The sequence below is a fragment of the Triturus cristatus genome, chromosome 3_2 (genome assembly GCF_964204655.1).
Source record: "Triturus cristatus chromosome 3_2, aTriCri1.1, whole genome shotgun sequence".
In the NCBI taxonomy this organism is placed as follows: domain Eukaryota; kingdom Metazoa; phylum Chordata; class Amphibia; order Caudata; family Salamandridae; genus Triturus; species Triturus cristatus.
In genome coordinates, this window is record NC_140584.1 from 1039737900 (window position 1) to 1039765419 (window position 27520).

Below are 27520 nucleotides of genomic sequence, written 5' to 3' on the forward strand. Positions count from 1 at the left end.
AGAGTTTGATGACAGAATCAGGGCCTACTTGCCTGGACTGTAAAATGGCATAAGTGAACCATATAAAACCGGTGGCCTTTCGTACTTAGGAAGGGAATATCCGGCCTATTCATGGCGGATCTGACAAAGGACATGTTGACGGTGGACGCACATGTATTTGCGTCTTCATAACTGGAACTGGAGGGAACATACATGTACTTGTGACATGCACATGGAACCGTTGGGGTCCAAGATAGGGGACATAACTGACCAGAAAAATCCATATTTCCACATTCCCTCCTTGTCCCCTACTTGCCCTTCAAGAGATATCAATCTTCATCAATCCATTGATCTGTTCATATAGCATCATTTGTTCTTCTTTCTTCTTCCGGGATCTTGAATGAAAATCTTGATGTGGAATGCACGATGTGGCACACAGACCACAAATCGCTGGTCCACATTGTAGACATAGACAGCAACTGAATAGTATGAGAAGGCCAATACCTAGGAAGGATAAAACTCTCCATCCCCAGGCCGATACCGCATTCCAAAACCAACTGGACCAAGTCCAAGTGCCTGGGTTCTGGTGTATCTGGCTTACAATCTTATGAAGGCGAGTGATGGCTTTATATACAGATGGCGAATTTTCTGGTATGAATACGCAGCAGCTTGATCCGATGACCCTACAAGCTCCGCCCCTATCAGCCAGGATGACGTCAAGGACAAGACGATTTTGAAGCACAACAATCCGCATAGCAGACTGCTCTTCTGTTAAATTGCCTAAGGCGGAAATAGTTTCATTTACTACTGCTTCAAGGGTTCTAGTTAATCTACGTATCAGCTTACTATTGGTAACTGTACCTATATAGGGAAAGATGCCTTTATTGAAATCTACATACTTGTCCCATGCCGTCTCAGTATAATCGACAATTGGGAGATCTCTCCGCTCTCTATTGTGTACTAAATGAATATTTCTATAATAATCAGGAGGAGCTAGGAAAACAGGTGGCAAAAGGAATGCTACGTAGCAGGTACCATCCCAATCTAGAGGTAGACGCATATATGCAGTCTGACCACATATAAAGTAGGAGTGGCGATAAGCTCTGAATGAAGATTTGCCTTGATCACTGAATTCTACTGTAGTAGTGCATTGACTATGGCCCATATGTATGGAACCAACCTTTCTTACACACAATTCACCTTTTGCTGGGAATACTGACATGGTGGGTAAGACTAGCTCAACTTCGGATACGACATTTAGAATCATGAGATTAGGTGTAAAATTACCTAATCCATACACTTCATTTTCTAGATCAGTTCCTGTTCTTTTGGGGCGACCCTCCTTGTCAGGGTAGCAGACTTTGAGTAAAACTAGGTTCAGGTTTCCCCATATCCAATGATCTTGGTAAACTGCTGTGTCTGAGTTTATGGAATTGATTAAGCTGAACCATGCTCCACAGGAGCCATTATGTGTGAATGGATGTGGAAAGAAAGGCAGGACTCCTTCATAATTCTGATAGGGAGGGAGTCGGCCACACACCCAACAAGTGGTGGCATTACTAGTCTGATGGGAATGATGTAACATACTAATGAAAGTGTTATTGCGCAGCGCAAGTCTATAAGACAATTCATGCGGAGGTAAATCACTAAAAGAATGTTCAGCAGCAACATTATAAACATGTCTAGAAATAGGGTAATATATGTGCAACAACATACTTGTAATGATTATTAAAAGACTCAATAAAAACAAAATTAATAATGTCACTATGCAGTGGCTACGCAGTGATTTACAATACGCCTGTCGTTTCAACATTTTTCGGGTATTTTCTCTACTCAGGTCCAAGGGATACATGTCAGAGACAATTCAACCGCTTCACCTTGGAGAGGACTTAAACAATCAAATTGCTCGACTGGTTGGGCCTAAGCTTTAGTTTGTAATTTTCAGATTTGTTAGGTTCAACAAAAGGGAGTTTTGTATCAGTCTGTGAGGGAGTGCAGGGCACAATGTCTATATCCGAGGATAGTCCATGAAATTTCTTGATGTGGCTTGAATGAATCCAGCCCTTGCGGCCCTCGATCTTCACGGCTGTTCTTGTGGTCAACAGGACCAACTTGGGTGCTTTCCACCTGGGCTCCAGCTGAGTCTTTCGGTCGAAATTCCTCACAAAGACGAGATTACCCGGAACAACGTCATGGGGTTTCACCTCAGTGTTGTCGGGAAAAGCTGCAGCTACCTGTGAACGAGAAGATTGTAGTGCAGACATCAAGGAAGCCAAGTAATCTGTCAGCATATTACAGTCAATATCAGTTATTTTGCGTGGTATAGGCGTCCCCCACATATTCGGTGGTCTACCGAAGATCACCTCATACGGGGATAGCCCTGTTCGAGAGTGTGCTACCATTCTCATGTAAAAGAGTGCAACTGGTAACGCTACTACCCAGTCGACACCTTTCTCTCTGCATATTTTGGACATTCTAATTTTCAGTATCTGGTTATGTCTTTCTACGAGACCTGCTGCCTCGGGGTGTCGGACACAGTGGAATTTCCACTGATAACCTAACAGAAGTGAAACGTGTTTCATTAATTCGGATGAGAACGGCTGGCCGTTATCTGAGTAAACAGCACGTGGTAAACCGTATCGTGGGAAGAATTCTCGAACCAACTGTTTGGCAGTAGTCGGGGCAGTGTAATCTGAAACCGGGTATGCCTCCGTCCAACGGGACAGAGCACAAACAACTACGAGAACATATTTGAATCCTCGACATCGTTCCATCTGGATATAATCCATCTGGAGTACTTCAAAAGGATGATTAGGGGTATGAAATCCACCCTGTTCTACGGGAACACTTTTTCCTGGGTTGAACTGACAACAGATCATACAGGTACGGACCTTTTGTTTTGCTGCTGCTCGTAAATTTTTATTGAACCAAATGTGTTGAATGCTGTCAAGTCAACTTTTCTCCTAAATGTGCTGGACTATGTATAGTGTTAATTATGACTTGGACCATTTAATCAGGAAGGAACCATACAGACCTTTCCTTCATCATCCATCCTTGGTCCGTTTGGATCCCTCCTAATTCAGTCCATTTCTTTATTTCGTCTGGTGTAGCATGTGTCTGTATGTCAATTACGTCAAGAGTAGGATCTTTAACTGTCATACAATGTGTTGGTGTCGGGACTATTGTCTTTGTCATATCGGGGGTTTGAGTTTGAGCAGTCAGTTTAGCTGTTCTGTCGGCTAGATCATTGCCTTGGGAAATGATATCAGTAACCTTTGTATGGGCCTTACATTTCATAATTGATATTTCAGTGGGTAGATGTATTGCATCTAATAATGCATGAATGATGGGTCCGTGCTGAATGTGGGCACCGTGGGAAGTTAAATAACCTCTCTCTCGCCACAGCACGCCGAAGTCATGTACAACTCCGAATGCATAACGCGAGTCAGTGTATATGTTGACTTTTTTATTTATGGCTTGAATACAGGCTTGTGTCAGAGCGATAAGTTCTGCGGCTTGAGCTGACAAAGTATTTATACGATTAGTTTCAATGACTTCAGTATCTGTTGTGACTGCGTAGGCGGCTACTAACTCTCCTGTACTTGTTCTCATGCATGAACCATCTACATACAAGGTCAGGTCTGGGTCTGACAATGGGACATCGGTTAAGTCTTGTCTGGGTTTTGTTGTTATTGTAATAACTTCAATACAGTCATGGGCTAGTGGGTCTGTTCCGACTACTGGTAAAAGTGTGGCAGGATTCAATGTGTTACAGCGTCTGATTTCTATATGTGGCTGAAACAATGTAAGTTCATACCCTGTAAGTCGTGCTATGGTCAAGTGTTGTGTTTGTGTTCTATTTACAAGAACCTCTACTGCGTGTGGTACTTGAACTGTCAATGGATGTCCTAACACTATGGCATCGCTTTGTCTGATTGCTAAAGCTGTCGCTGCCACTGATTTCAGACATGCAGGCAAAGCCTGAGCTACGGGATCTAATGTACTAGAAAAATAAGCACATGGTTTGTGTGCTCCTGCTTGATCCTGTGTGAGTACTGACAAAGCAGTACCTTCGCGTTCTGTAACAAAGAGTGTAAACTGTTTTCTGTAACATGGTGTTGCTAAAACAGGTGCTTGACATAAAGTTTTCTTTAAGCTTTCAAAAGCTTGTGTATGTTCTTGAGTCCAAGGGAGAACAGTCGATGTGGCTGCCTCCTGGGTTGTCAACTGAATGAGTGGTTTTGCCAGAAATGCATATTGCGGGATCCACTGTCTACAGTATGAAGTGAGGCCTATGAAAGCCCGCACCTCCTTTTGTGTCTTGGGTATTGGCATGTTAGCTATCAACTGAATGCGGTCTGGTGTAAGCTGCCTTCCCTCCTTGGACAGCGAGTGTCCAAGATAAATAACTCGCTGGACACAGAATTGCAGCTTAGAAGGGGACACCTTGTGCCCTTTTTCGGCTAGAAATCGTAAAACTGTCAGTGATGCTTTTTCACATTCAGGTTCGCTTCGGGCGGTGATCAGCAGATCATCGACGTATTGAAGCAGAGCAGTGTTAACTGGCATGTGGATACTGTCAAGTTCTCGTTTCAGTGCTTGGCTATAGATGCTGGGGCTTTCTGTAAATCCTTGAGGTGCGCGGGTGAATTTAAAGCTACGCCCATTTAAACTAAATCCGAACAAATATTGGCTTTCCGGATCTATTGGGACGCTGAAAAAGGCATTTTTGAGATCGATTACAGTGAAGAATGTCGCTTCGGAATCAATAGCTGTCAGTAATGACGAGATATCTGGGACCACAGGGAATTGTGGCACAATGCATTTGTTTAACTCGCGCAGATCAATAACCAATCGATATACTGGCGGGGCCTTCGGATCTGTTCGTTTAAGAATCGGTATTATCGGTGAATTACATATATTGGAGTCTGTTTCCACAACTACTCCTTGGGCAATGAGCTCGTCAATGATTTGTAGTAAAGCCACTACAGCATCTGGTGGTAACTTGTATTGTCGCATTCGTGGTAGCACCACTCCTGCCTTTAATGTGACTTGATATGGTGTAATATTCATGCATCCAACATCAGTAGGGCCTTGTGCCCATAGACGTGTAGGTAAAATCTGTAATCGGGGATCCATGTCTCTAGACACATAGTGACCTTTAAAATCACGTAAAAACAATCTTACTCCTTCCGGAGAACAACATATTATGGCTCCTAGAGCTTTTAACGTTTTTATTCCTAATAGATTTTCTGGACATGATTTAGTAAGCAATAAATCTGTGGTTCGGGTCAAAGGTCCTATCGTAAGTGGCAGAGGTTGTGACACTTCATTAACAATAGGTTTTCCTGAAAAACCAAGGGAAATATTCTGTGAGCCTGAGAGGGGTGCCCCTGGAACTTCACTACGTTTTATGGTCGTTCGACTTGCCCCTGTATCGAGTAGAAATTTTCTATCTTGGCCTAATAATTCACTATGTACATAAGGTCCTTCTTGGTCTACTGGGATTTCAATAAGGGGTAAGTCAACTTCCCTCTCTAGGCTTGTTCATGCGTAACGCTGATACTCGGGATATTCATACTGTGCGGTCTGATACATTTGTCGTGTTGTTGTCTGTGTGGCAGCAGCAGGCAACGGTGGTGCAGCTGGCACAAACTGTATTGGCTGTTGTGCGGCTGGCATGGCCTGGGCATGCTGCGTAGCTCCTTGTTCATTCTGATCTTGTCTAAGTGGCCGTGATCTTTCTTGTGTTTTACCTATGGCGATATTATGTTTTAAAACTGGACAATCGTGTACGTAATGGCCTGGCTTTTTACAATAATTGCATGTCCCTTTTACAGGTCCTGCTGAATCGGAATGTGTCATACCCCTTTTATGCCCTTCAGCTGGAACTGTCTGGGAAACTAGCATTTTCATTTTCGTGTCTTTCATGCGTCTGTGTTCATGTTCTTGTTCCTCTCTAATTCTATTGTGATGGTACTGTAACATTTGTAACATTTGTGATGGAGTGTTACCTTGCCAGGTACTCTCGAATTTTAATACTCTATTCTTTACTGGGGGCAGAGCATTTTCTACTAATTTTGTTACAAACAGATGTGGGTATGATTCGCTACTTGCTTTTATGCCACTATTTATACCAAAACATTTTTCAAATCGGGCATAGTAATCACTAGTGTCTTCATCTTGCTTCTGCTTACAGGCTGAAATTGTACCCCAATCTTCCTTTTTCGTAGTTAATAAACGTGGCAGTACCTGTACTAGTAGACCTGGTAGTGCTTTAGTTTTGTCCCCAAGCCCCGAACCTGGACCTCGGGCCCTTTCTTCTGCTTCTAATGCTGACCATTCTATCTTTTGGTCACCTACCTCCCACTCTTTTTCCTTGAGTTTCTCATAAATGCCAGCAGGCATCAACACCTTTAATATTGTCATAATGTCGGGGTAGGTATACTCTCCCATGAGTAACATGTCTTTAATTTCTCGGTGAAAACCCGCTGGGTCCTTGTCATGACTGGGTACCACTTTCTTCATTTCTAACAATTCTATTTTCGATATGGGCGTATATACAAATACGCGTTTAAACTGATTGTCCTCACCCTTTATTGGGTGCACTTCTCGTAAGGGATTCTGTCTATCTATGTGATACGTAGTTCTTTCCTTGACGGACAATGGAACATGTTCTGAACATACAAAAAGAATATACTGCTTTCTTGATTCTAGAATTTCTTTAATTAATTCAGTACCTGGTCCTCTCCATTTATTCATAAGTAATTCAGTCAGTATGTCAGGCAAGGGACCAGGGTCCGAATGCTGACTCCGATATAGTATAATGAGTTGTTGAATCATATAAATCCCAGCTAACCTTTGTTCATCTGGGGTAAGATTCAAAAATGTGCGTACTACTGTATCATCACTATATTTTCCGGGACTGTCCACCCAATGGACAGCTGCCCTGGCTAAATCTTGTTCATCCATAGAATCGAGGAAATGATAACCCCTTCGTTCTCGGAGTAGTTTGTCGGCGGTTTGGAACGAATGCTCGTTAGACCTTATATTAATTATAGGTATTTGAAAATTCCTGTTATTATCTGGACATATCGGATGTATTGAGTCAGTATGATATCTAGTCTGATTCCTATTACAAGATCTTCCTTTACCTACATAGGCTATGGTGTCCGACTGTCCTGTGGGCAGTCCTGACCCTTCTTCCTCGTTTTGTTCGAACTCGTCTACCTCTAATCGCTCTTCGTGTAGGCGTTCTATTTCTTTACGGATCTTTCGGCACATGGCTATTATACAATTTTGTTTATCATGTCTCCCTTCCGATATATTCTGGCTCCATCTTGTAAGAATTTTCATTGCTTCCGGGTCTACCCCCGGTCGGTCTTGATTTCTGATCACACAGTTTATGAGGAAACGTAACAGTTCCCCCTGTATCTCTACTTTCTGGTATTCCATAGCTCTGTAAATACATTCTGGATCTCGCCCCGTTTGGACAAAATGATATATATTATCTAGATGCGCAGTCATTCCTGGTAACTTCGCTAAATACACTGCGGCTCGTCTGATACGCAATGATGCTAGGGTCATTTCGTCCTCTTTTCCAGGCACCGGGTCATATCTACAATCTATAAGAAGTTCCTTAAGCGCACGGGCACTAAGGAGTTTGGGTGTACGTGAATGCGCTGACTCTTGAAAAGTAAGTTTATTTATTCTGGGTGGCGTAGAAAAGATATTGGTAGCTCCTCCCGCGGCCCCATCTGGGGCGTCGGGTGTAAAAGGATTCGTCGAACGTGACACCGCAACTACAGGTGTGGGCACAGCCATAGAAGTAGCTGTAGGAGCGGATACAGAAACAGATGTGCTTGCCGGAACTTGTGACTCGATTTGTTGCTGTAGGGATACGGGCACTGGATCTTGGCGTTGAACCTCCCTGGTATGCGGTCTATGTGGGGCGGAATTTGCATACTCGGGAGCTGCGTCATCTAAATATGAGGAAAGAAAAACATCTTCTGCGGTTCTAGGATGCCCCTTAGGATGTACCTTTATTGGGAACAATGGGGTTGGCAAGTCTTTTGGTGTTTCTGGAGTAGCCTTAGGTAATCCTTCGGCCAGAAGGGGATACATACCATTCATAAGGGCATTTCTTTGTCTGTCTACTTGTTCTGATTTCACTCGGATACCTTCCTCAATTAATAGATTCTCTCGAACTTTATTGGAATTCTCTTTACTCTTCTCTTCCTGTCTACGTGCTTTTTCTGTTCGTCTATGTGATTCTTTACGCCATAATTCAACGGCGTCTTTCTGTGACTGTCTGACTTTCCTTTTCCATAACTCTTCCTCGACTTTCATGATGCACTCTGCATCCCAGGTCCCCGCTGTGGGCCACCTCTGACTTTCTGGTAATCCCTTGGTATAGTCTACCCATAAATCAAGAAATAATATAGCGTCTAAGCCATGTTTGTGATACATAAAGTGCCCTGGAGTGTCCCTAGGAGGAATAGGGACGGCTTCTTCGAGAACCCCTTTTCTGGTAGTGATCTGTCTTAATTTCGAAAAGAGCGGCATATTGAGAGCTGACCTTATACTTGATTTTTGACCTGATACTTGAATTTGAACAGACTTAATACAATAAACACGATAATGAACAGTCATTCATACCACGATATACAGAACATACTTAAACACTTTAAACATTTAACATTAAACCTTTAACTGAAACAACAATGATGATCGTCTGCATAACTAATCACCAAGCTTAATTCTCGACAATAACTAGACAATAACTAGACTCTTCGGAATACTTCGGAATACTTGATATACTGCTAAACAGTACAGATACACTGCTAAAACAGTGCAGACCGGATTTGTGTACCCAAACCCGTCTTGACCGGCACAACCTATGTGCACGTCAGAAATGCCTCCCCAGCAATGGTACTCACCGGGTAGCTTCGGAAACGGAAGGCCTCAGTAACTTGAACTTGAACCGGACCGGACTCGACTCGACTCGACTCGTCGGACACTGGGCTTGACTTCGGACTGGTGGGTCTCTGTATACCTCGGATCTTGCTCTCTCAGCTAGGCTCTGGTCGGGATACTTCGCACTTCTCACCGCCTCGTCTGGGTGTTGATCGCAGTCTCAGTCGCCCCCGCTTGACCGGAGGGAGATACAGGAAATCCTGCTGGTACGCGTTGTTGTCCGTCCAGCTGTGGCAGGAGACCGGGCCTGCAACGCACCGCCGGCGCGTGAGATGAGAAAGTGTCCCTGTTCGGGCGCCATCATGTGGTAAATATTTCTCCTTTACCGGGACTGAATTTGATACAGGAACATAGTAAAATAGCTCAATAAAATGAGAGGCAGAATCCGTGGTATTAGAGGTTCGAAATGGGCTTTATTCCATTAATTCGATTATAATCGGTTGCTCCCAATGTTCCGTCACCACGAAGGTTCAGGAAGTGAAAACACACACTTTATTGACAAGAAGTAACTTTTATAGTACATACATTATAATGAAGTGAATACAGTAGGCGTAACAATTGATAAGGAAATTGACGTTTGGTCTGCGTAACCGAAAATGGGTGTAATAATGAGTAAAAAGGAACATGATTGGTTGTGATGTAATACATAGGTGGATCTATAAGATAATACTTGGCATAGATGCGCGCGCAGCAGTATGACGTGTAATTGACGTGTAACTAGGGGGGTGACGGGGACTTGACATTTAGCTCTATATGTGGAGACGAGAAGTCTGGGGGGTCAAGTCAACCTTATCCCAAATCATATCTAACATCCTATGTTTAAAGAACTATGTTATCCATAAAAGAAGGACTCTCGGACAGAATCTATTCTATACTGACTGTGCGTGCGTGTACAAGCGTCTAAGTGTCTACACTGAATGCAAGGGGGTAGGAATATTCCATGGTAACAGGGCTATGAATTACTTGCATGAGGACAGAGAAGTCGGCCTTTTGCTCGGTAACTGGAAGAATGTTTACTTAAGCTACTAGGCAGGAATGCATCGGCTGAGGGGGAAGCAGATAATTCGAAGGTGAAATACAGTTCTTGGCAGAGAATAGGCTGATGTCAGGCTTCGTGAGCCGCGCAGAGAATGAGACAAAGTTCATGGTCACAGATGCAGGCTCAGACTGGAGCTTTCAGAGGCAGAAGGCAAGAAGAGTTTGATGACAGAATCAGGGCCTACTTGCCTGGACTGTAAAATGGCATAAGTGAACCATATAAAACCGGTGGCCTTTCGTACTTAGGAAGGGAATATCCGGCCTATTCATGGCGGATCTGACAAAGGACATGTTGACGGTGGACGCACATGTATTTGCGTCTTCATAACTGGAACTGGAGGGAACATACATGTACTTGTGACATGCACATGGAACCGTTGGGGTCCAAGATAGGGGACATAACTGACCAGAAAAATCCATATTTCCACAAAATGCTTGTTTATTTTATTATACTGTGTTTCCTGAAGTTGTATCAATTATCCTGGGACAATAACGAATAGGGAAAAAGAGTGGGAGGGCCGGGGTCTTAAGCGGGCTTCGGTGTAAAAACTGCGAAATATGGTAATTCGTCCTTTTTCGCAAAGGACTTGTGGAGTAAATTCATGCTAAATAAGCATTGCCAATGCGAACACGTCTGGCGTTGCCTGCCAGCCTTTTAGTATTGCCAGTGAAGAAGCAGGGCAAAATCAAAGGCTTACATAATAATCCCAAGCATCGTTTACACAGTGACACTAACTTCTATTGCTGAACAAGAAAGAAAAGGCATTCAATGGAATTGGGCAGTGTGAGCGCTAGCAATGTGTGGAGACATTTTTCAACAAAAAGATTGACACTCTGGTTTTCACAGCATCACCCAAAGGTACATGCCCGCTTTATATAACCCGCAGATACTGCACAATATATTGCCTTTCTCAAAAAAACAAGTCATAACACTATTACAGAGTTTCTGTAACTTACACTGCTCACCAACTTAAAACTTACCAAAAATGTTTTTATTATTAATCACATAAGTGAAACCTAATGCATTTACCAATGCTTGTTATTAACAGCATTTCTGATGGCTGTATATTTTTCATGAAAGTGAGAAAAGGGCAGTTAGTGGCCTTTTGAAGCAGGTCAAGCGGGCACATAAAATGGCACCCACGCCCTGCATTAACACATTGTTTAGTTTTATTGAGGAGCCCTCCTGACATTGGGAGACATTGGTAGAAAATTCAAGCCGGTGGTGGCCTGAATGAAGAACAGAACTCAAAGATCTATGGGTGCAAGAGGGTGTTCACTTCACTGCATGTTTAATCTAGGCCTGGACAGGAGTTTCCTGGGCGAAGGCATTCCTCTGCAGCTGAACACATCCTTGGTCGACTAATTACCGTATTGACTGTAGAGTGTTCTTCCAGCTCCTGTTTTTTTAGGTCTCACCTGAGCCAGCGCATGCGCTGCTCTGCGAGACGTTTAGTAAGTGGGCTTTTAAAAGTGCTACCACACGCTTTTGCTGGCCTAGCGCTTGTGGTTACACGCGTGTGCACGCGCGCAGCTTTCAGCTGGAGCGCGATCACTTTCACTTTTGCCGCTGCTGCGCGCGCTCCAATCGGGTGCTTTCTTTTTTTTATTTCCCTTGCTTCCTCCGCCCTCTTTATCGTGCCATGTGAAATAACAGAGCAAGATCGGTTTGTGAAGTAATAATGTGAACTCGTGCAGTGCCTTAACCACGTCACAGTTGTTATGTGCATACCCATCTTGAAATGCACAGGAATCCACTGACACCGTAGTTCTGAATATTATATTGCAGTAAGCTGTCAGCTTTCAGCGCCCGAGGCGCCATCTGGAGCGCGATCACTTTCACTTTTGCCGCTGCTGCGCGTGCACCACTCACGTACTTCGTTCAAGTTTGTTCCCAGGCATGTCTCGTAAGTCCGCGACTGACGCATTGCACACCCCCAGTCCAAGCGCTCGTTCGCCAGGGCTTCCCAGCAGGGTCGGGTTACTGCGGCAAACGTGTTTTTTTTTTTGTACTTTAACATAAGCCCGTAATATTGTTACATTTGAAATATTTCAGTTTCGTTCATAGTTTCGTTTGACTTTGTTCCCAGGTATGTCTCGTAAGTCCGCGACTGACGCATTGCACGCCCCCAGTCCGAGAGCTCGTTCGCCAGGGCTTCCCAGCAGGATCAGGTTACTGCGCCCATGGAAAACATTCCCCATGCTGACAGGCGAACTTCACTCTCTACTCCTCGGCCCTCTTGAATACTAACCCCCCATCCCACCCCAATCCCTCCTCTTCCCCACAGAACGTCCAAAACAGAAACGGAACATCGAACATGAGCCGCTCTTTGGTCGGCATTGCCATACGTATTTCGGAAAATTTGCGCTGCAAATATTATTCCCTCATTGCCAACTCTCACGCAGACGAAAACAGCCGTAACCTGCTCTCAGATCCGGTCTTGCTTTTTTACATGTCGGTTGATGCCCCGATCGTGATGCTTGTAGACAACCCTTTAATTCACAATAAAGTAATCGGCCCAATCAAAGGGCAAAGGTTTGGTAGGAGTTTTGAGTCTACTGCGTCCTCAGTTTCATTTCTGAATCCACTGCATTGCATTCGCGCACACCTTACTGGCTATTTTTTATAGTCACTGCTGCTCGCCGAGCTTTGATGTAACCGCGATGACTCAAGAGACAGGAATTATTTTGATTGTAATCCCACTAGTTTGTTTCGGTTAGGTGCGGACTGGGCAATAAATTCAAATATTTGTATTCTCGCCTGCTTCGTATTGCTGTTTAAACAGAAAGCAAACAAGAGGTACTGTTTCCAAAGTGGAATCCTGTGCAAACATCTCTCTCCTCACTACAGATAGGTCATCACGAAAGTTAATGCTTCAATTAAAATATAGCCCTCCCTCGCAGAAGATAAATCTGAAACCGTGTCCTCCTTCGTGTGCGCGTGTGCCCCGCCTCCCGGCTTCTCCCGCTGCTCGTGCTACAGATCTCTTGGTAGTCTCTTTCCCAACATGGCTGCTAAACTCTGCACGGTACAGCCTGCCTCTCTCCAATCCATGCATCCCTCACCTTACACAGCCTTCCGTTTCCAAACACGCCTCTACTGGTGCTTGCTTTGGGACCGAGCTTACTGATATTAGACACGCTACATATACCATTACAGCCTGCACACCAAAGGAAACATTTCAGTGCCTCGAAGTCATATATGCTACATCCCAGACAGTTGTTAATTTAAAGCATTTGCGTTTACCGATATATCTAATAAACTACAAGGGTGCTCATGAGCATGTCTCAGAGCCGCATTGATTAAAATATATGCCTTTTCAAACTGCAATTTAATTAGTGTTCTTCCTAAAATAAGTAAATTCAAATAACGAGTACAATGCACTTCCTCCCGTTTTACATCCTTCTGGAAATGTAACTTCATATTTTGCTTTTTAAATGTTTCCCGTTAGTTCTGCAGCAAAGTATCAGGAGGGAGCGTTGTTTGGAGTGGACAGATTGGGCATCTGCTCCTCCCTGCCAGCTTTTTGTGTTTTTGCCCTCACCACTACCCATTTTTCTGTTGCTTTTTATTTTCCCTTCCGTCAGCTCCGCGACCTTGCTGCACCTGCGTGTTGCTTCCTTCTCTTCCTCTGTCACCCTCCTCTGCTCTTCTGTTGCTCCCACCAGTTCTCCGTTGCTCTGCCACCCCTCCTCTCCATTGCTTTTCGTCCACCACTTCCTAGCTTTTCACTGTTGCTTCTCAGTCTCTTTCCTTCACTGATTATTTTTCTTCTTAATAAATTATTATATATTTTTTTATATAATTTACATGTATCTCTCTCTCCCTCTAAATCTTTCTCTCTCGCTCTCTCTCGCTCTCTCTCTTTCTCTCTTTCTCTTTCTCTTTCTCTTTCTCTCTCTCTCAATCTCTCTCTCTCGCTCCCTCTCTAAATCTCTCTCTCTCGCTCTCTAAGTCTCTCTCTCACGCTGGTCGGTTGACATGCTAGCGGTCTATTTGGGAGTAGTACGTAGCTGATACTCAACAGTTACTATGTAAACAAGCATTGGCATAGCCAATAGGTCTCGCTTTTGGGACCTTATAAGTGTTTAGCCATGCAACAGTTGATGTTGTTACACCAAGGATATTGTGCTGCATAACTAAATACTTATAAGGTCCCAAAAGCGAGACCTATTGGCTATGCCAATGCTTGTTTAAAATGTGAGCAGTAACTGGCATCAGCTATGCCAGCATGCCACGCGCACAGAGGTACCAGACAGGCAGGAGCAGAGCAAGCGTCCTTCAAATACACAGAAAGGATGCAGTGGTAGTGAAAGACACGGGTGCTCAAACGTACATACATAAAGAGGCTCACACCACCAACCCTTTCCCACCACCCAGCTATAGTGCAAGCTTGGCTTGCAAATATTGCGTCCAGCCTCTGCAGCACGAGCCTTCCCTCATACGTACACATATACAGCGAAGGCAGCAGCAGTGTGGAGTAGTGGACTGCCCCTTTCATCAGGTGAGTGGCACATCAGCATTACCTCCCATGTGGTGGTGGTGGCAGAGGCCTGGCGCGGTGGTTGTAGGAGCAGAAGAGGGGCTTTTAAGGTGAATGTGCTGTTCCTTAGGCAGTGTGGCTTGATGCAGTATTTGAATGTGCCAACATGACCCACAAATCACTTCTATCCTAACCCTGCCCTAGTTTCTCCTTAGCGGCGCTAAACCGCCCACAGTTGTACGTCTTGTTGTAGTGGCGCCACAGTGGTGAAATGTGAGCTAGATGCCGTTTTTTGATGCATAAGGGTATCTCTTCCCTCCAATGTCGGATGTGGTTGATTCATCCTGCATTTATGTCTTTGCAACATGACACAAGGGGGTTTAGTTTTCTTTTATAACTGCAGGATTACGGATATCATAATAGAGACTATACATATCAGTATAATAATTTTATTAGCATGTCCTAGTACACAGATATTTCCAATGCTAAATATCTGCCATGTTCCTCAGGCATATTTGTCTCTAAATGAAATGCTCACCCTAGCCAGAAACATATAGTACTCTATATAAAATGTTTTAGTTTTTTTAAGATTTGAAGAGGCGCTTAAAAAGAAACCATATGCTGAAGCTCTTTTCGCCATCGTTTGACGCAGGTACCCAGTCTGCTGTTGTGCATTTTTTAAAATGCAACATCCCAGACGACGCGGTGCTTTGGCACCCAAACAAGTAGAAATTAAGTTGCAATGGAGTTGAGATCTTTGTGAAGGTTAAAAATTGAAAAAAAATAGTAGCAACTTGTGATTTATTTTTAGATTTTTGCCTCTCTGCAGACAATCTCAAGTTGATGAGCCAAATGAGGGATGTGGAGTGGTTTGGGCTTTGATTTATAGATTGTGCCATTCCTGTGTGAAACACGCAGACTTTTACTTGGGTGCCGGCTTTACCAGCCCTTTAGTCCCACTCACAGCTCACAAATACACTACAGCAAAGAGACACAGTTAAGATATAATTGGCATTGGAGTGCCTTGCTAAGGCGTTAGACCTCAACCCGCTGCAAGACAACACTAAATAGAATAGACGCAAGGAGGAGGGGAGAAAGAAAGTCAAGAGGAGGGAAAGAAATGTTGACTGGGGTGGCTGAGGTTGGAGAGAGACTGCTCCTTTGGTTGTTGTGCGAAGTCTTTTTTTTCCCACCAGGGTGCCTAGGTAACTGTCAAGTCCACCAATGCCAGCCCTCGCTGACTAGGCTCTATTCTGCGAGCAGGTGATGACGGGAGGCTCAGCACAAGAGCACATTGGCTAGCATGGGAGTCTGCTCAAGAGAGTGGCCGGTGAGGCATCCACTGTCAGTAATGCAGTAGTCTTCTTTCTAATCTGAACAATTAAGCTGAAACCAATTTATTGGTTCAAACTGGAGGAATTACTCCACTGTCCATGCTGTTGCAACATAAAGATATCTTATGTAAAACAGACATGCGTACACGGGTGGGGAGATGAGGCATGATTATGAAAGGTGGAAAGGCATCTCAAAAGGACTGGCTGGAAAGTTGGTCTTTGGGTGGTGTGGAATGTGTGGCACACCAAGAAACACAGAGCGGAAACTGAGCACTGATTACGGAAGGAGGCAGCACACACCAAGAACGACATTGGGAGACCAAGGTAACTGAGCGCACCAACAAGGACAAAGAATGACTGATCATTGGGTGAGAGAGGAGGCGCAGTGCACCAACGAGAGCAAAGAATGACTGATCATTGGGTGAGAGAGGAGACGGAGTGCACCAACGAGAGCAAAGAAGGACTGATCATTGGGTGAGAGAGGAGACGGAGTGCACCAACGAGCGCAAAGAATGACTGATCATTTGGTGAGAGAGGAGACGGAGCGCACCAACGAGAGCAAAGAATGACTGATCATTGGGTGAGAGAGGAGACGGAGCGCACCAACGAGAGCAAAGAATGACTGATCATTGGGTGAGAGAGGAGACGGAGCGCACCAACGAGCGCAAAGAATGACTGATCATTTGGTGAGAGAGGAGACGGAGCGCACCAACGAGAGCAAAGAATGACTGATCATTGGGTGAGAGAGGAGACGGAGTGCACCAACGAGTGCAAAGAATGACTGATCATTTGGTGAGAGAGGAGACGGAGTGCACCAACGAGAGCAAAGAATGACTGATCATTGGGTGAGAGAGGAGACGGAGCGCACCAACGAGAACAAAGAAAGAGACTGATCAGTGGGTGAAAGAGGAGGCGGAGTGCACCAACGAGAGCAAAGAATGACTGATCATTGGGTGAGAGAGGAGACGGAGCGCACCAACGAGAACAAAGAAAGAGACTGATCAGTGGGTGAAAGAGGAGGCCGACCATAAAACATTTTTTAAAAAAGATTGGAAAGGTCTAGGAGATTGAACATTGAGCCAGTGGAAATGTGGGACAGGCAGATTTGCAACTGTAAAGGATATCACTGATAGACATTTGCTACATTTATTGATCATGTGGGTTAATCTCAGACAGTGCTCTAGTAGGTGATCCAAACTCTCCAGTTTTTGGACATTTGTTCCATTTATGAGATGATAGTTCAGTGCAGAAACTTTGAGTGTCCTGGTGCTTCTTTCGTCAGATGGAATATATGCCCTTTGTGATGCCCACTGTTGGGGACCCTGAACTTCGAGCACTTCTCTTTTCTGTTGATGTCCCTGTCTATCGCTGAGGGTAGGCTTCTCTGAGTATTTCTTACAACTGTCCCGTCTTTTCTCATAGGTTGGGCATGTCGGATCCAAGGAGGAACCTATCGGACGTACGAAAAGTGATCACATCTGCTCATAAGGCCATCTCTGTGGGTGAGAAACTCCAGTTTTATGATAACTGGGCCCGGGACTATGAAAGGGTAAGTGAGCATAGTCTCTCCTTATGTGACCTGATACCAAAAGCGAATCACCCAGTTGGTCGTTAACTCCCTGCCCTGGTTAAGACAAGCGTTACTGCTTTCTGAATAACAGTCACGCAGAACTGGGTATCATTGAGCGGGGACACATTCGCGCACACACTGCCCAAACTGATACTGATCATGTATGTTGGACCATTGCCTCCTGTGGCTTCCAACACTATGGAATGAGAGAGAGAACCTTGGTGAGGCATGAGGTGTTAACGCATAATGTCTGTCATTCACTCAATGAATGCCCTGGAGGATGAGGTACAAGGACAGTGAGGTGGGAGGAAGCCCGCCCACTTTATATAGTGCACTCAATCCGCTAGCTGGGTGAAAACGTTTACTTGAGCTGGTAATGGAGGTCGGGTCGGCAAAGGGTTCCCCATGTAGCACTGTGCTTATTTTTAAGTGCTGTTTATGTCACACGAGCATTTTCATCGGTGATTGTGGACCCTTTGGTCAGGTTTTCATTTTAAGCAATATGTAGCCTTGGGCGTTGTCACTGTGGACAGTGTTTGTGGGACACTATTTACTCTGTGTGTTTCAGTTTGAATGTAGGTGTCTGGATGAAGCTGCAATCTGATAGGCCACCACCTGTGATGTCACATTACACTTGACCAGTGGGAGCTGCTGTGTGACTGGAAATCTTGACAGTAGGATGCTGACCAGAGCAGGAGGTTCCGGCTCTGCAGCGTGCCCCTGAGCAAGACCTGAGGCTGGAGCTATTTTGAAATGTAGCCAAAGTCCTCTCCACGCTACTCCCGAGGAGATTCCCCGACTCCCATGCTCCCATCCCAGAGTGGTTGAGCCTGCCTGCCCTACTTCAGAAGGTCTGGACACGAGGAGAACTCCGAGGTTCTAGAATTGAAGGTGATCGATCAGGAGATGCGAGAGTGGGCTGGCGGTCACTAGTTCTGTAGAGGCAGGAGGGGAGTAGTATGTCAGAATATGCAGTCATTCTTATGCCCTACATATGTGTTAGTATGACTAGTTTTCATTTATACAGCGCACAAACTGTCACAGGTATGGCATTGCAGAGCATCCTGTAATGCGGGGATGGCTTTCCAACCGGTTGCAAGGTTTTGATGACATACTGGAGTATGACTTGATTTGTGGAGATTTAAGGGGAGTGGAGTAAAGTGTGAAAGGTTCCTCTGTCAGCTCAAGTGTACTGGTTTGAAGGGTGAGGCCATATGGCTGTGCCAGCTTCTTACATTCTTTCATTTGGTACACCCCATTGCCTGGCAGATGTGTGTGTGTGTGTGTGTGTGTGTGTGTTGTGCAGCTGGTCGTTGTCCTGGGAGCTAGTTAGCTGCACATTTGGGAAGTGTTAAGCATATGTTCAGGGTTCTCGCCACCGATCCTGTTGTAGGAAGGTGTGAGCCCATATGGTAGATGACTCACTGTGCAGGTCAAAGAGGCTAAAATAGTCAAAATCCACAGCATCCTCATTTAAATCTTAAAATGCTGAAAGGTTTATCCGGATATTCATTGCAATCAGTTCCGTATAGCTCTGTCTCAGTCTTCTGTACTAAATATTTGGAGACTGCTAATTGTCTTGGAGCATGTCTCAGTGGCGGCTGGTGGAATTGGGAGATTGGTGAGTCGTAAGAGCAGTGGATGAATTATTGGCCACGAGTTAGCGAATCTGCGGTTTATTGGGTAGGGTACGGGGGGTCCCCCATGAGAACATTTAAAAAAAATCTTGGTATTGTTTGGTGCAATGTTACCTGAATAATAAGGGTTAGAGGGAGTACCACTGGTAGTAGTCAGGAGTCTGGGAGCAGGCCCTATATATTAAGAGCTAAGGCCCTGGAAAAACACAGTTGGAATTAAAAATGTAACAGTGATTGAGATTGGCAACAGGATTTTATTACTATCCAAAACTCAAGAGCCGTCCTTGTGTTCTGTTTCCTGAAATTTGTAACCATGACATGTGGGTGAGCATCACGTCAACTTACCACTAAACATGAAAATGAGTAATTTTGTAACAGAATTGGCGCTACTGTTGCTAAAGAAGTATATGCCCATTTGGACAGTCTTGAAGCTCTTCCACAAAGTGTTATTCACTCATACCTTATACCTCCCTCAATAGATCCTCTATCGTCACTCTCTGACTCATCCGCAATCCCATTCTACTACTATGATCCTCAAAATAACCCTTTCTAGACTCTTCCCTCCTCTCCTGATCCTTGGATCATCTCAAACTTCTTTTACTATTCAGATCTCCCAAACAAGCCTTTCTAAACCCTTCCCTCATGTATCCCTCCTAGACTCATCCGATACCTCATCTTTCGCCCTAATCCACTTCTAGAGAGCCTTCTCTCCTTCATCTCTCCTTTACTCATCCCAAACCTCCTCCACTGCTATTAGCGCCAAATAAACACTTTCCAGACCCTTCCCTATTCTATCCCTCCACCATCCTTTCCAATTCCACATATAGACTCTCATGTTCACCGCTTAAATTAATTTCATATTTCCCTATACAAATTCACCACTAATCCTTTTTGGGTTCTGGAGTAGAATGCTACTCACCGAAAAGGGATTCGACACCTTGTCAGGTGTAGTAAGCGCTACATAAATACAATTGAAATGACAATATTGTAAACTCCTTCTTGGCAGTCGCGGCGTTGTAGGCCTGCGTACAGCATGCATTATTCAGGAAAGGGTTTAGCGCATGTGATGCAGAACCACCAGTGAGCTTTGGTACACCACTCACATAAAACAAGTGCGAAAAACACACACTCACGCCTTGACCTTAGTCGGAAAACTGTTGTTACTAGCTGTCCCATTGGAATACAGAACAGGTCGAAATAAAGAAGAATTTTACAGTTTTAATCGGTGTATGGATGCATACTGTATGGTCTCCATGCATTGCACACGTAGTCAAGAAAATGAGGGCAAGCCACCAGGGAACGCCATGAATACACATGTGTATATTGACATGCTGCTGACCGGTTGTCTGCAGAAGGACAACGTGCCGGCTTGAGGTTAGGGGAAAGGGAACAAATGCCCGCTGGAAAGAAGCAGAAATCCCTTTCCTTTAACACTTAAATAGATTAAACGTGTCATCATTATTGTCATCCCTAATGTGTACTCTCACTCGTGCGTTTTTCAGCACTAAAAATCAAAAATCGAATTGAATGTACAAAGGTATATAGAAGGTTTACGAATGAATACCCATCGGTGTGCAGCATGTTCCTAATGTCCGCAGTCCTTCCCACCCCTGGCATCACTCCTGTTTCTAGCCCGCACCCCCGTCCGCAACAAACTTGCAGTTGCGTATAATCCGCCATACTCGTTGAATGTGCACACTGGCAGAGGTATGCTCTTGTGATGCCAGCATCTGGGATGGATGAATGAATATCTGTCCTTTGAGGGGCAGGTGGCGCCTTATGGGCCCTTAGTACGCAGTGTTTTCAGTTGTTCCGGTAGATCCTCTACACCAGGCTCCTCTGGAGATATCATTTCAGTAAGACAAGGGCGCTTCATCCCCCCGTTCCTACCCCCGCCCCCTTAAGTTGGGCTCTCTTGGTATCATTCACATGTGAGCATTTTTCCAACAAATGTAGGGGGAGTTAATGTGTGTGTTGTGTAAAACAATGGAAGCAAGCCAAACGTTTTAAGTAAGATTAGAATGGATCATATTGAAGGAAAAGTAGAACAAAAACAACATTCTTATTTTACATACACATGTTGGCTCCCTCATTTAAAATTAATCCAGTAAAAAATATTGTAAGAAAATTTGGATAAAAGAGCTCTTATTACCTTTTATTTGTTAATATTATAAAATTTAGCATTTCATGAAGTTCAGTTATCCCTTTTACACAAAGACACTTTGCCAGGTATATTGACACAATGCTGTTGGTTTTCAGAGACACTAGGGCAGTGTCTGAAAAAGGTTCAGTCATCACCCAGCCACAGGCTCGCTCACCTCTGACCTTCTTTTAGTGCCGCTGGTAGTCGGCCCCCCAGTTTGGAGACCTCTGAGTTAGACTGTTAGAGCGTCCTTCTTTTTAAGCTGTGGTGAGTCTCTTTCCAGAGAATTACTTCAGGGATAATTGCAGACCATCCCTCCAAATGAGTGTTAGAACACCCCCTGGCTTTGTGATATGCAGTAGGACTTACTGTGCGTTGTTGGGAAACACCCCATTCCTTAAGCTGTGATGTGTCTCTTTCCACAATGCACAGGTTGCCCAGTCAAACCTTTTTTTACCATTTTAGGTCTCTGCTGTCACACCTCCTGTGTTCCCATTGGAGCCTCATTCCACCATTCCAGTTCTCTGCTGTTACAATCCCTCTATTCTCTGCAGGATGTGGACGTTCTGGAATACCGTGCTCCCCGGCTGGCCGCTGACTGCGTGGCATCCGCTTTCCCGACTGATCGCGACTCAAGACTGATCCTAGATGTGGCCTGTGGCACAGGACTCGTGGCTGCGGAGGTAACAAAACGCCTACTACTTACTTCATAGTAGTCCCTGTAAGACTACTATGTAGTCAACAATGCCGCCCCACTCTTAATGGTTTGCTAACTGGATTACCATCCTCTTTAGCACCGCCACATCCCGTTTCCTTGCTCACGGGTTTAGGTCTGTGATGAGCCATCCACCTCTTTACCACAAACTCTCCATTGCAAATTATTTTTCTCAAAAAAGATTACACTCTAATTTAATCCCTCTCTTCACCACCCTTCTACCCTTCTACATGGATTCTCCGGGAAAACGTAGTTGTGGTAATTGGCATCTTATTTTCCCCAGGTTGGGTTGGCACACAATTTTTTCAAATGTCAATATCCCCAAAATGGGTATTGTGGGATGGTCCCTGGGGTGTTTGTACCTCTCTATTCTTGATGTCACCCCTTCAAACTCAAGGTCTGGAAATTGAGTAACCAGGACTCAAGGAGTTAGCCAGTTCTGGCCTAGTAGCATTACACATTCAAGCTTTGTTGGCCTTCCTCAAGAAAGGCGTATAACCTACATACATCGTTCTTCCAGGGTTTGTGAGTGAGTGGTGGTTTGACTACACTGAGCTGTGAAGCGGACCAAGCATTATATTTCTAACATGATGGCTTTCACGTGGGCTTGTTGACGGCTGAAGTATGTCGCCAGTGTAAGGCCATTGATGGCTTCAGAGAAACTCCCTCACGGGACTGGAATCTGAGGGGAAATTTGGAGGGAGAATTGTCAGTTGTTTTTGCTGATACACCTCCATTTTGTCCTTTTGCTCCTCCTTCGGATTTACTCCGACAACATCACGCGACCTAACCTTTGAACCTGTGTACGAAGTGGCAGCAAAATTACCCACATAACAAGTATTCTATTTGGTGATCGTTACAAAGGTAAATCAGAGGGGGTAACATAGGCGGCCATCATGTTATCCGATAATCTTGCAGGAATGAAATGGTACTAAGACCGAGGCAAACTTCATGCCAAAAGTTCAGTTTTCCAGAAAGAAGTAGGAGATGGAGTTACCAAGTTTCTTTGTAGATCAGTGTCAGTGGTTGATGCTCCTGCCCGGAGCTGGATATTGTGATGAACTATAAATGCGCTTAAAGTCTCCAAAGACCGGGATGTCTCTTAAGAAGCCAGACTCCTCCTTGGATGTAACGTTTAGGATGAGGAGTGTTAACCAGGAGTAAAGGGATTATCGATAAGTAGTTTGAGCATGACCAGTACCACCACTCTTTCTACTTTCATAAATGTCGCTACACTCTTTCGATTTCGCTCACGGGGTCACCCCACTCTTACTGTTTCATAACCCCCTCCAGGCGGCGAGTCTCCCTTCCCCGCTTCCCCCCTCATTCCATCCAACTGCGCTCTGCTACCTTAAATCACCACTGACAACTTTATTGGGTGCCTGAAAAGGTCGCAGTTTATTCGCATAATAACAATTTATACATTTGTATCACATTGTTCATGGTTATGTGCATGTTGCTGTAATAATGAGGCATCAATCAGGTAGCCAGGTAACGTAGAACAGGTTGTATATTTATTAGGCAGGATACAGGATTAAATATGAAGGTAGATCACAAGTAAAGCCTCTGTCAAGTCCCTATGAGAGCCCCACCAGGAGCAGCCTCCCTGCTGCTCAGCCCATCTCTTCCAACTGCCAACTCCCCAGTCCCTCACACCCAACATTCTAAGTGACATCACTCATGGCTGAGCAGCAAGGGACAGAATAGTAATAAGGAAGATGCACACAACACAACAGGTTATAACACATCTCCCTTCCTTACAAAAACAAAGCATAAAGATACAAATGCATAAAATCAAGATATCACCAAAATACCATTGCATACATAAACAGAAAATTCATTACGCAAGTAAACATACAACAAATCAGAAAATACTTGCAAGAAAATCAATAATGAACCCCATCCCCCTCCCTAGAGAACCTAATTAGATGGTAAACACCACCAACAAACGAACAGCAATGGGGTAAACACACCACCCCATAGGGGAAAACACCTCCCAAAAACTCGGAAATAGGGAAAATAAACCTCCCTATGATACAAATCACAGAAATAGGGGAACAACGTCACCCTATAGGGGAAAACACCTCCCATAAACTCGGAAATAGGGAAAATAAACCTCCCTATGATACACCATAATGCAACACAGAAATAGGGGAACAACGTCACCCTATAGGGGAAAAACACCTCCCTTAAACTCAGAAATAGGGAAAATAAACCTCCCTATGATACACCATAACGCAACACAGAAATAGGGAAAATAAACCTCCCTATGATACAAATCACAGAAATAGGGGAACAACGTCACCCTATAGGGGAAAAACTCCTCCCTTAAACTCAGAAATAGGGAAAATAAACCTCCCTATGATACAAATTACAGAAATAGGGGAACAACGTCACCCTATAGGGGAAAAACACCTCCCTTAAACTCAGAAATAGGGAAAATAAACCTCCCTATGATACAAATTACAGAAATAGGGGAACAACGTCACCCTATAGGGGAAAAACACCTCCCTTAAACTCAGAAATAGAGAAAATAAATCTCCCTATGATACAAATTACAGAAATAGGGGAACAACGTCACCCTATAGGGGAAAAACACCTCCCTTAAACTCAACACATAGTAATAGGGAACCAACTCCCTGTGAACTGAAATGAACCGGAGCACATAACTCCCAAAACGTCTCAAAACTGGACATTCAGCTACAAAACTCCTCAAACACCACCCAATCACCAGGGTACAAACATCCCTATGGAACAAAAATTGGGGTACACACCACCCCACAACCTCAACTAAATCAGAACACACACCACCCCCACAAGATAGAGGCACACACTCACACCCCACAAAACAGTATTGTAACAACGAAAATAAAGAAAAAGGAAATCTCATACTCCGGTGAGCGATCTCTCACCCGAAGTCCTTGTCCATAAAATCCAATGTAGCTGTAATTCAATACAGTGCCACAGGAATGATGCACAGTAGGTGCTTAATAAGTTTTCCCAAATATGTCCATACGGTACTCCTTCAACGCTCATTCAGAGATGTACTTTTGCACATCACCAACAAACACAACAGGTTATAACAGTTGCATTATTAGTATTCTTGACCCAGCTTTATCAATCACCTGGGAGGGGAGGGAACCCTTTTTGGGTTTTCTGATTTCGGGTCTAGGCTTCAGCTTGCTACCGATTTGGCGGGTCTCCGTTTGGACCTGTCTGGGCCGCAAGCGCCGTCCCGCTCGCCCTGTACCCTTTCGTGGGCCCTCCCTTCACCCAGAGGTCCCTGCCGGATGGCATCCCAAGGACCTTTCTTGAGCATCTACTCTATTTTCTTGTGACTGGGTCCTTTGCTTTTGTATCCTTCTGAACCCCTGCCGTGAGGCATCCCAAGGGTCATGGGAGAGCATTATCTCTAATCTTTGCTGGCGGCGTGCCGCCCTCTGGCTCCCTCAGTGCTCCTGCTGTGCGGCATCCCAAGGACACTGTGAGAGCCTCCCATCTATCTTTTGGTGAGTTCTTCCCTTTCGTTTGCTAATTTAGTTAGGTTAGCTCCGCCACGCTCCCTATGGTTTCTCGATCAGAGGGAGCTCCCCCCCAAACGACCCCTGCCTTGCCCTAACGTTATAGGAAACCCCTCTGCTCCAGTACCCCTACAATTATTGCAAATTAAGCAGTGGACGCAGGAGGCTGGTCTCCTTTGTCCATGGGTGAAGGCATGTTTTTCTGCCAACCTCTCCCTGTCTGTTTATCTTCCCTTGAGACCATGCAGCTAACTCAACCCCTTCCCTGCTCATGGCTGAACCACCCCGCCATGAGCCACGGGCGCCGCGCGCCCACGACGGAGTGGCCCCGCCACGCCGCGACCGTTGTCGCCCGCTCCGCCCACGCGGCGCCAATCCCCCGCCTGTGCGGGCGACTAGCGCCGCGGGCGGGGTCATGACGGAACCACTCCGCCACGAGCACAGCCCAACCGTGACCCCCGACGGAGCGACCCCGCCACGACCACGGCACCGCCGCTGTGCCCCCAAGCCCCCCCCCCAGCGCCGCGGCGGAATTCCCGCCGCGGCGAAGGGGCTAAGCTGCAGCAGACGCCAGGATGAATAAAAGATTTGCTTGGAAAGTGCCTAATGTCAGCAAGCCCGCTGCCCCTGACCCGGTTTAATTTCTTGCTTGGGGTTTATCAGTAGCATCCTTGTTCCTATCTATAAATGAAGTTGCTGTTTTCCAACTGTGTTTATTCGCGACTCTGCCAGCTGACCTGGCCTTTATTTAGCCCTGATGAACTAGTTAACTCCCGGCTGTGCAGCTTTGTTAAATATGTCCTATTTAAGCGACTTAGTTATTGCCATTTAGCCAATTTCAGACCATAACCTATCCATTCCATGCCTATACTTGGTTCCTGTAATTGATGTAACTATGTAACCTGTAACTAGCTGATAATTATGTAAAGCGCTCTGATCCCTTCGGGTCTAGTCAGCGCTAGATAAAACTTTGCAAATAAATAAATGAATTTGTTAGATCCGTTGCCCTGAATTGGGTTTTTAACGCAACTACACTTCTTTCTGGACCGTCAATGGTTGCAGCAGAACATCACACGCTGCAGGTGCTGGGTAAGAACTAAGATGGAGTGACCCTTCCCCTTCCGATTCTTGCTGCATAACCTTAGCCTGTTTCTCCTTTACTTCGCACCAACTCATCGCTTCCTCCGTGCCAAAGTATGCTTTTGGCTGGTGGCTGTAAAATAAGTAACGTGTGGCATTCGCTTTTCCCATTTAGCAAAGCCATCGGTCCTTAACCGGACTTCCCAACCTCTATGCGAAAGGCAGTTCCCTCCAAACTACACTACAATTGTTGAATAGGTTCTTATGCGTGCCCACTAAGTCACCGACCGCAGACCCACGAGACTTGGGTAGTCAGATCTCTGCGCGCCAATATCACTGTTACTGTCATGTACATAATTTTTTTTTTTTTATTTTTTTTTAATTTTATTTTTTTTTCTCCGGCTCCAAAAGAGTTCGCTGTGGACTATTGTCTCTGCGGGGTTGCTTACTAGTCCGAGGGTTAAATGCCTCTCTTCGATTGCCATTCTAGGAGCAGCAGTGTTCCCGCTTCTGTGCAGGATTCCATGCCGTCTCTCTTTCATTCCATCTACTTGTTGTACACAGGGCAATCTCCCATGTTACGTAAGCCTGCACTGAGCTGCCCTTATACCCACTCACTTAAAATTCTCTCTGGCCCCTCGGTGATTCTGATGACAATGTTAGAAAAACAGTCACATAAAATAACCTTCATAGGCCTCCGTGTACTCAGGACTTTGTGTAACATGTATCTCTCATTCTCTGTTTTGCGTGCATGTTTCTCACCCCTCTTATCACCACGCAGTACAATTTTTCATTTTTTTTTTTTTTTAACTGCGCGCGCCATCTTAGCGGTATAGGTCAAACAGGGGTTTTGTCTCTTAACTATGTGTATAATATTACGTCCCTTGAGGAGAGTTGCGCCTTGAAGTGAACGTGATCTCAACAACTGACCTGGTCCTTTTCCCCTTCGCCTTAGTTTATTTAATTCTTAGCTGCCTCAGTTTTACTATATTTGAGAGGTTCCTCAGCTTCCTTACTCCATATCACTATCAGCAGAAAACAAT

At 44.9% G+C, this 27520-nt stretch overlaps 1 protein-coding gene across 5 annotated transcripts in view; it reads left to right on the forward strand.

The window, feature by feature from the left end:
• Nucleotides 1-27520, forward strand: part of METTL27 (methyltransferase like 27) — an 86188-nt gene that overhangs the window by 36051 nt on the left and 22617 nt on the right. For all 5 annotated transcript variants that reach the window (XR_014980058.1, XR_014980057.1, XM_085649709.1 and 2 more), the window contains 2 exons: nucleotides 17234-17360; nucleotides 21716-21844. Coding sequence is in view for 3 of the 5 variants with exons in the window: in XM_085649708.1 (XP_085505834.1) it covers nucleotides 17234-17360; nucleotides 21716-21844 (256 nt within the window). In the remaining 2 variants the exon portion in view is untranslated. The remainder of the gene's footprint in view (nucleotides 1-17233; nucleotides 17361-21715; nucleotides 21845-27520) is intronic.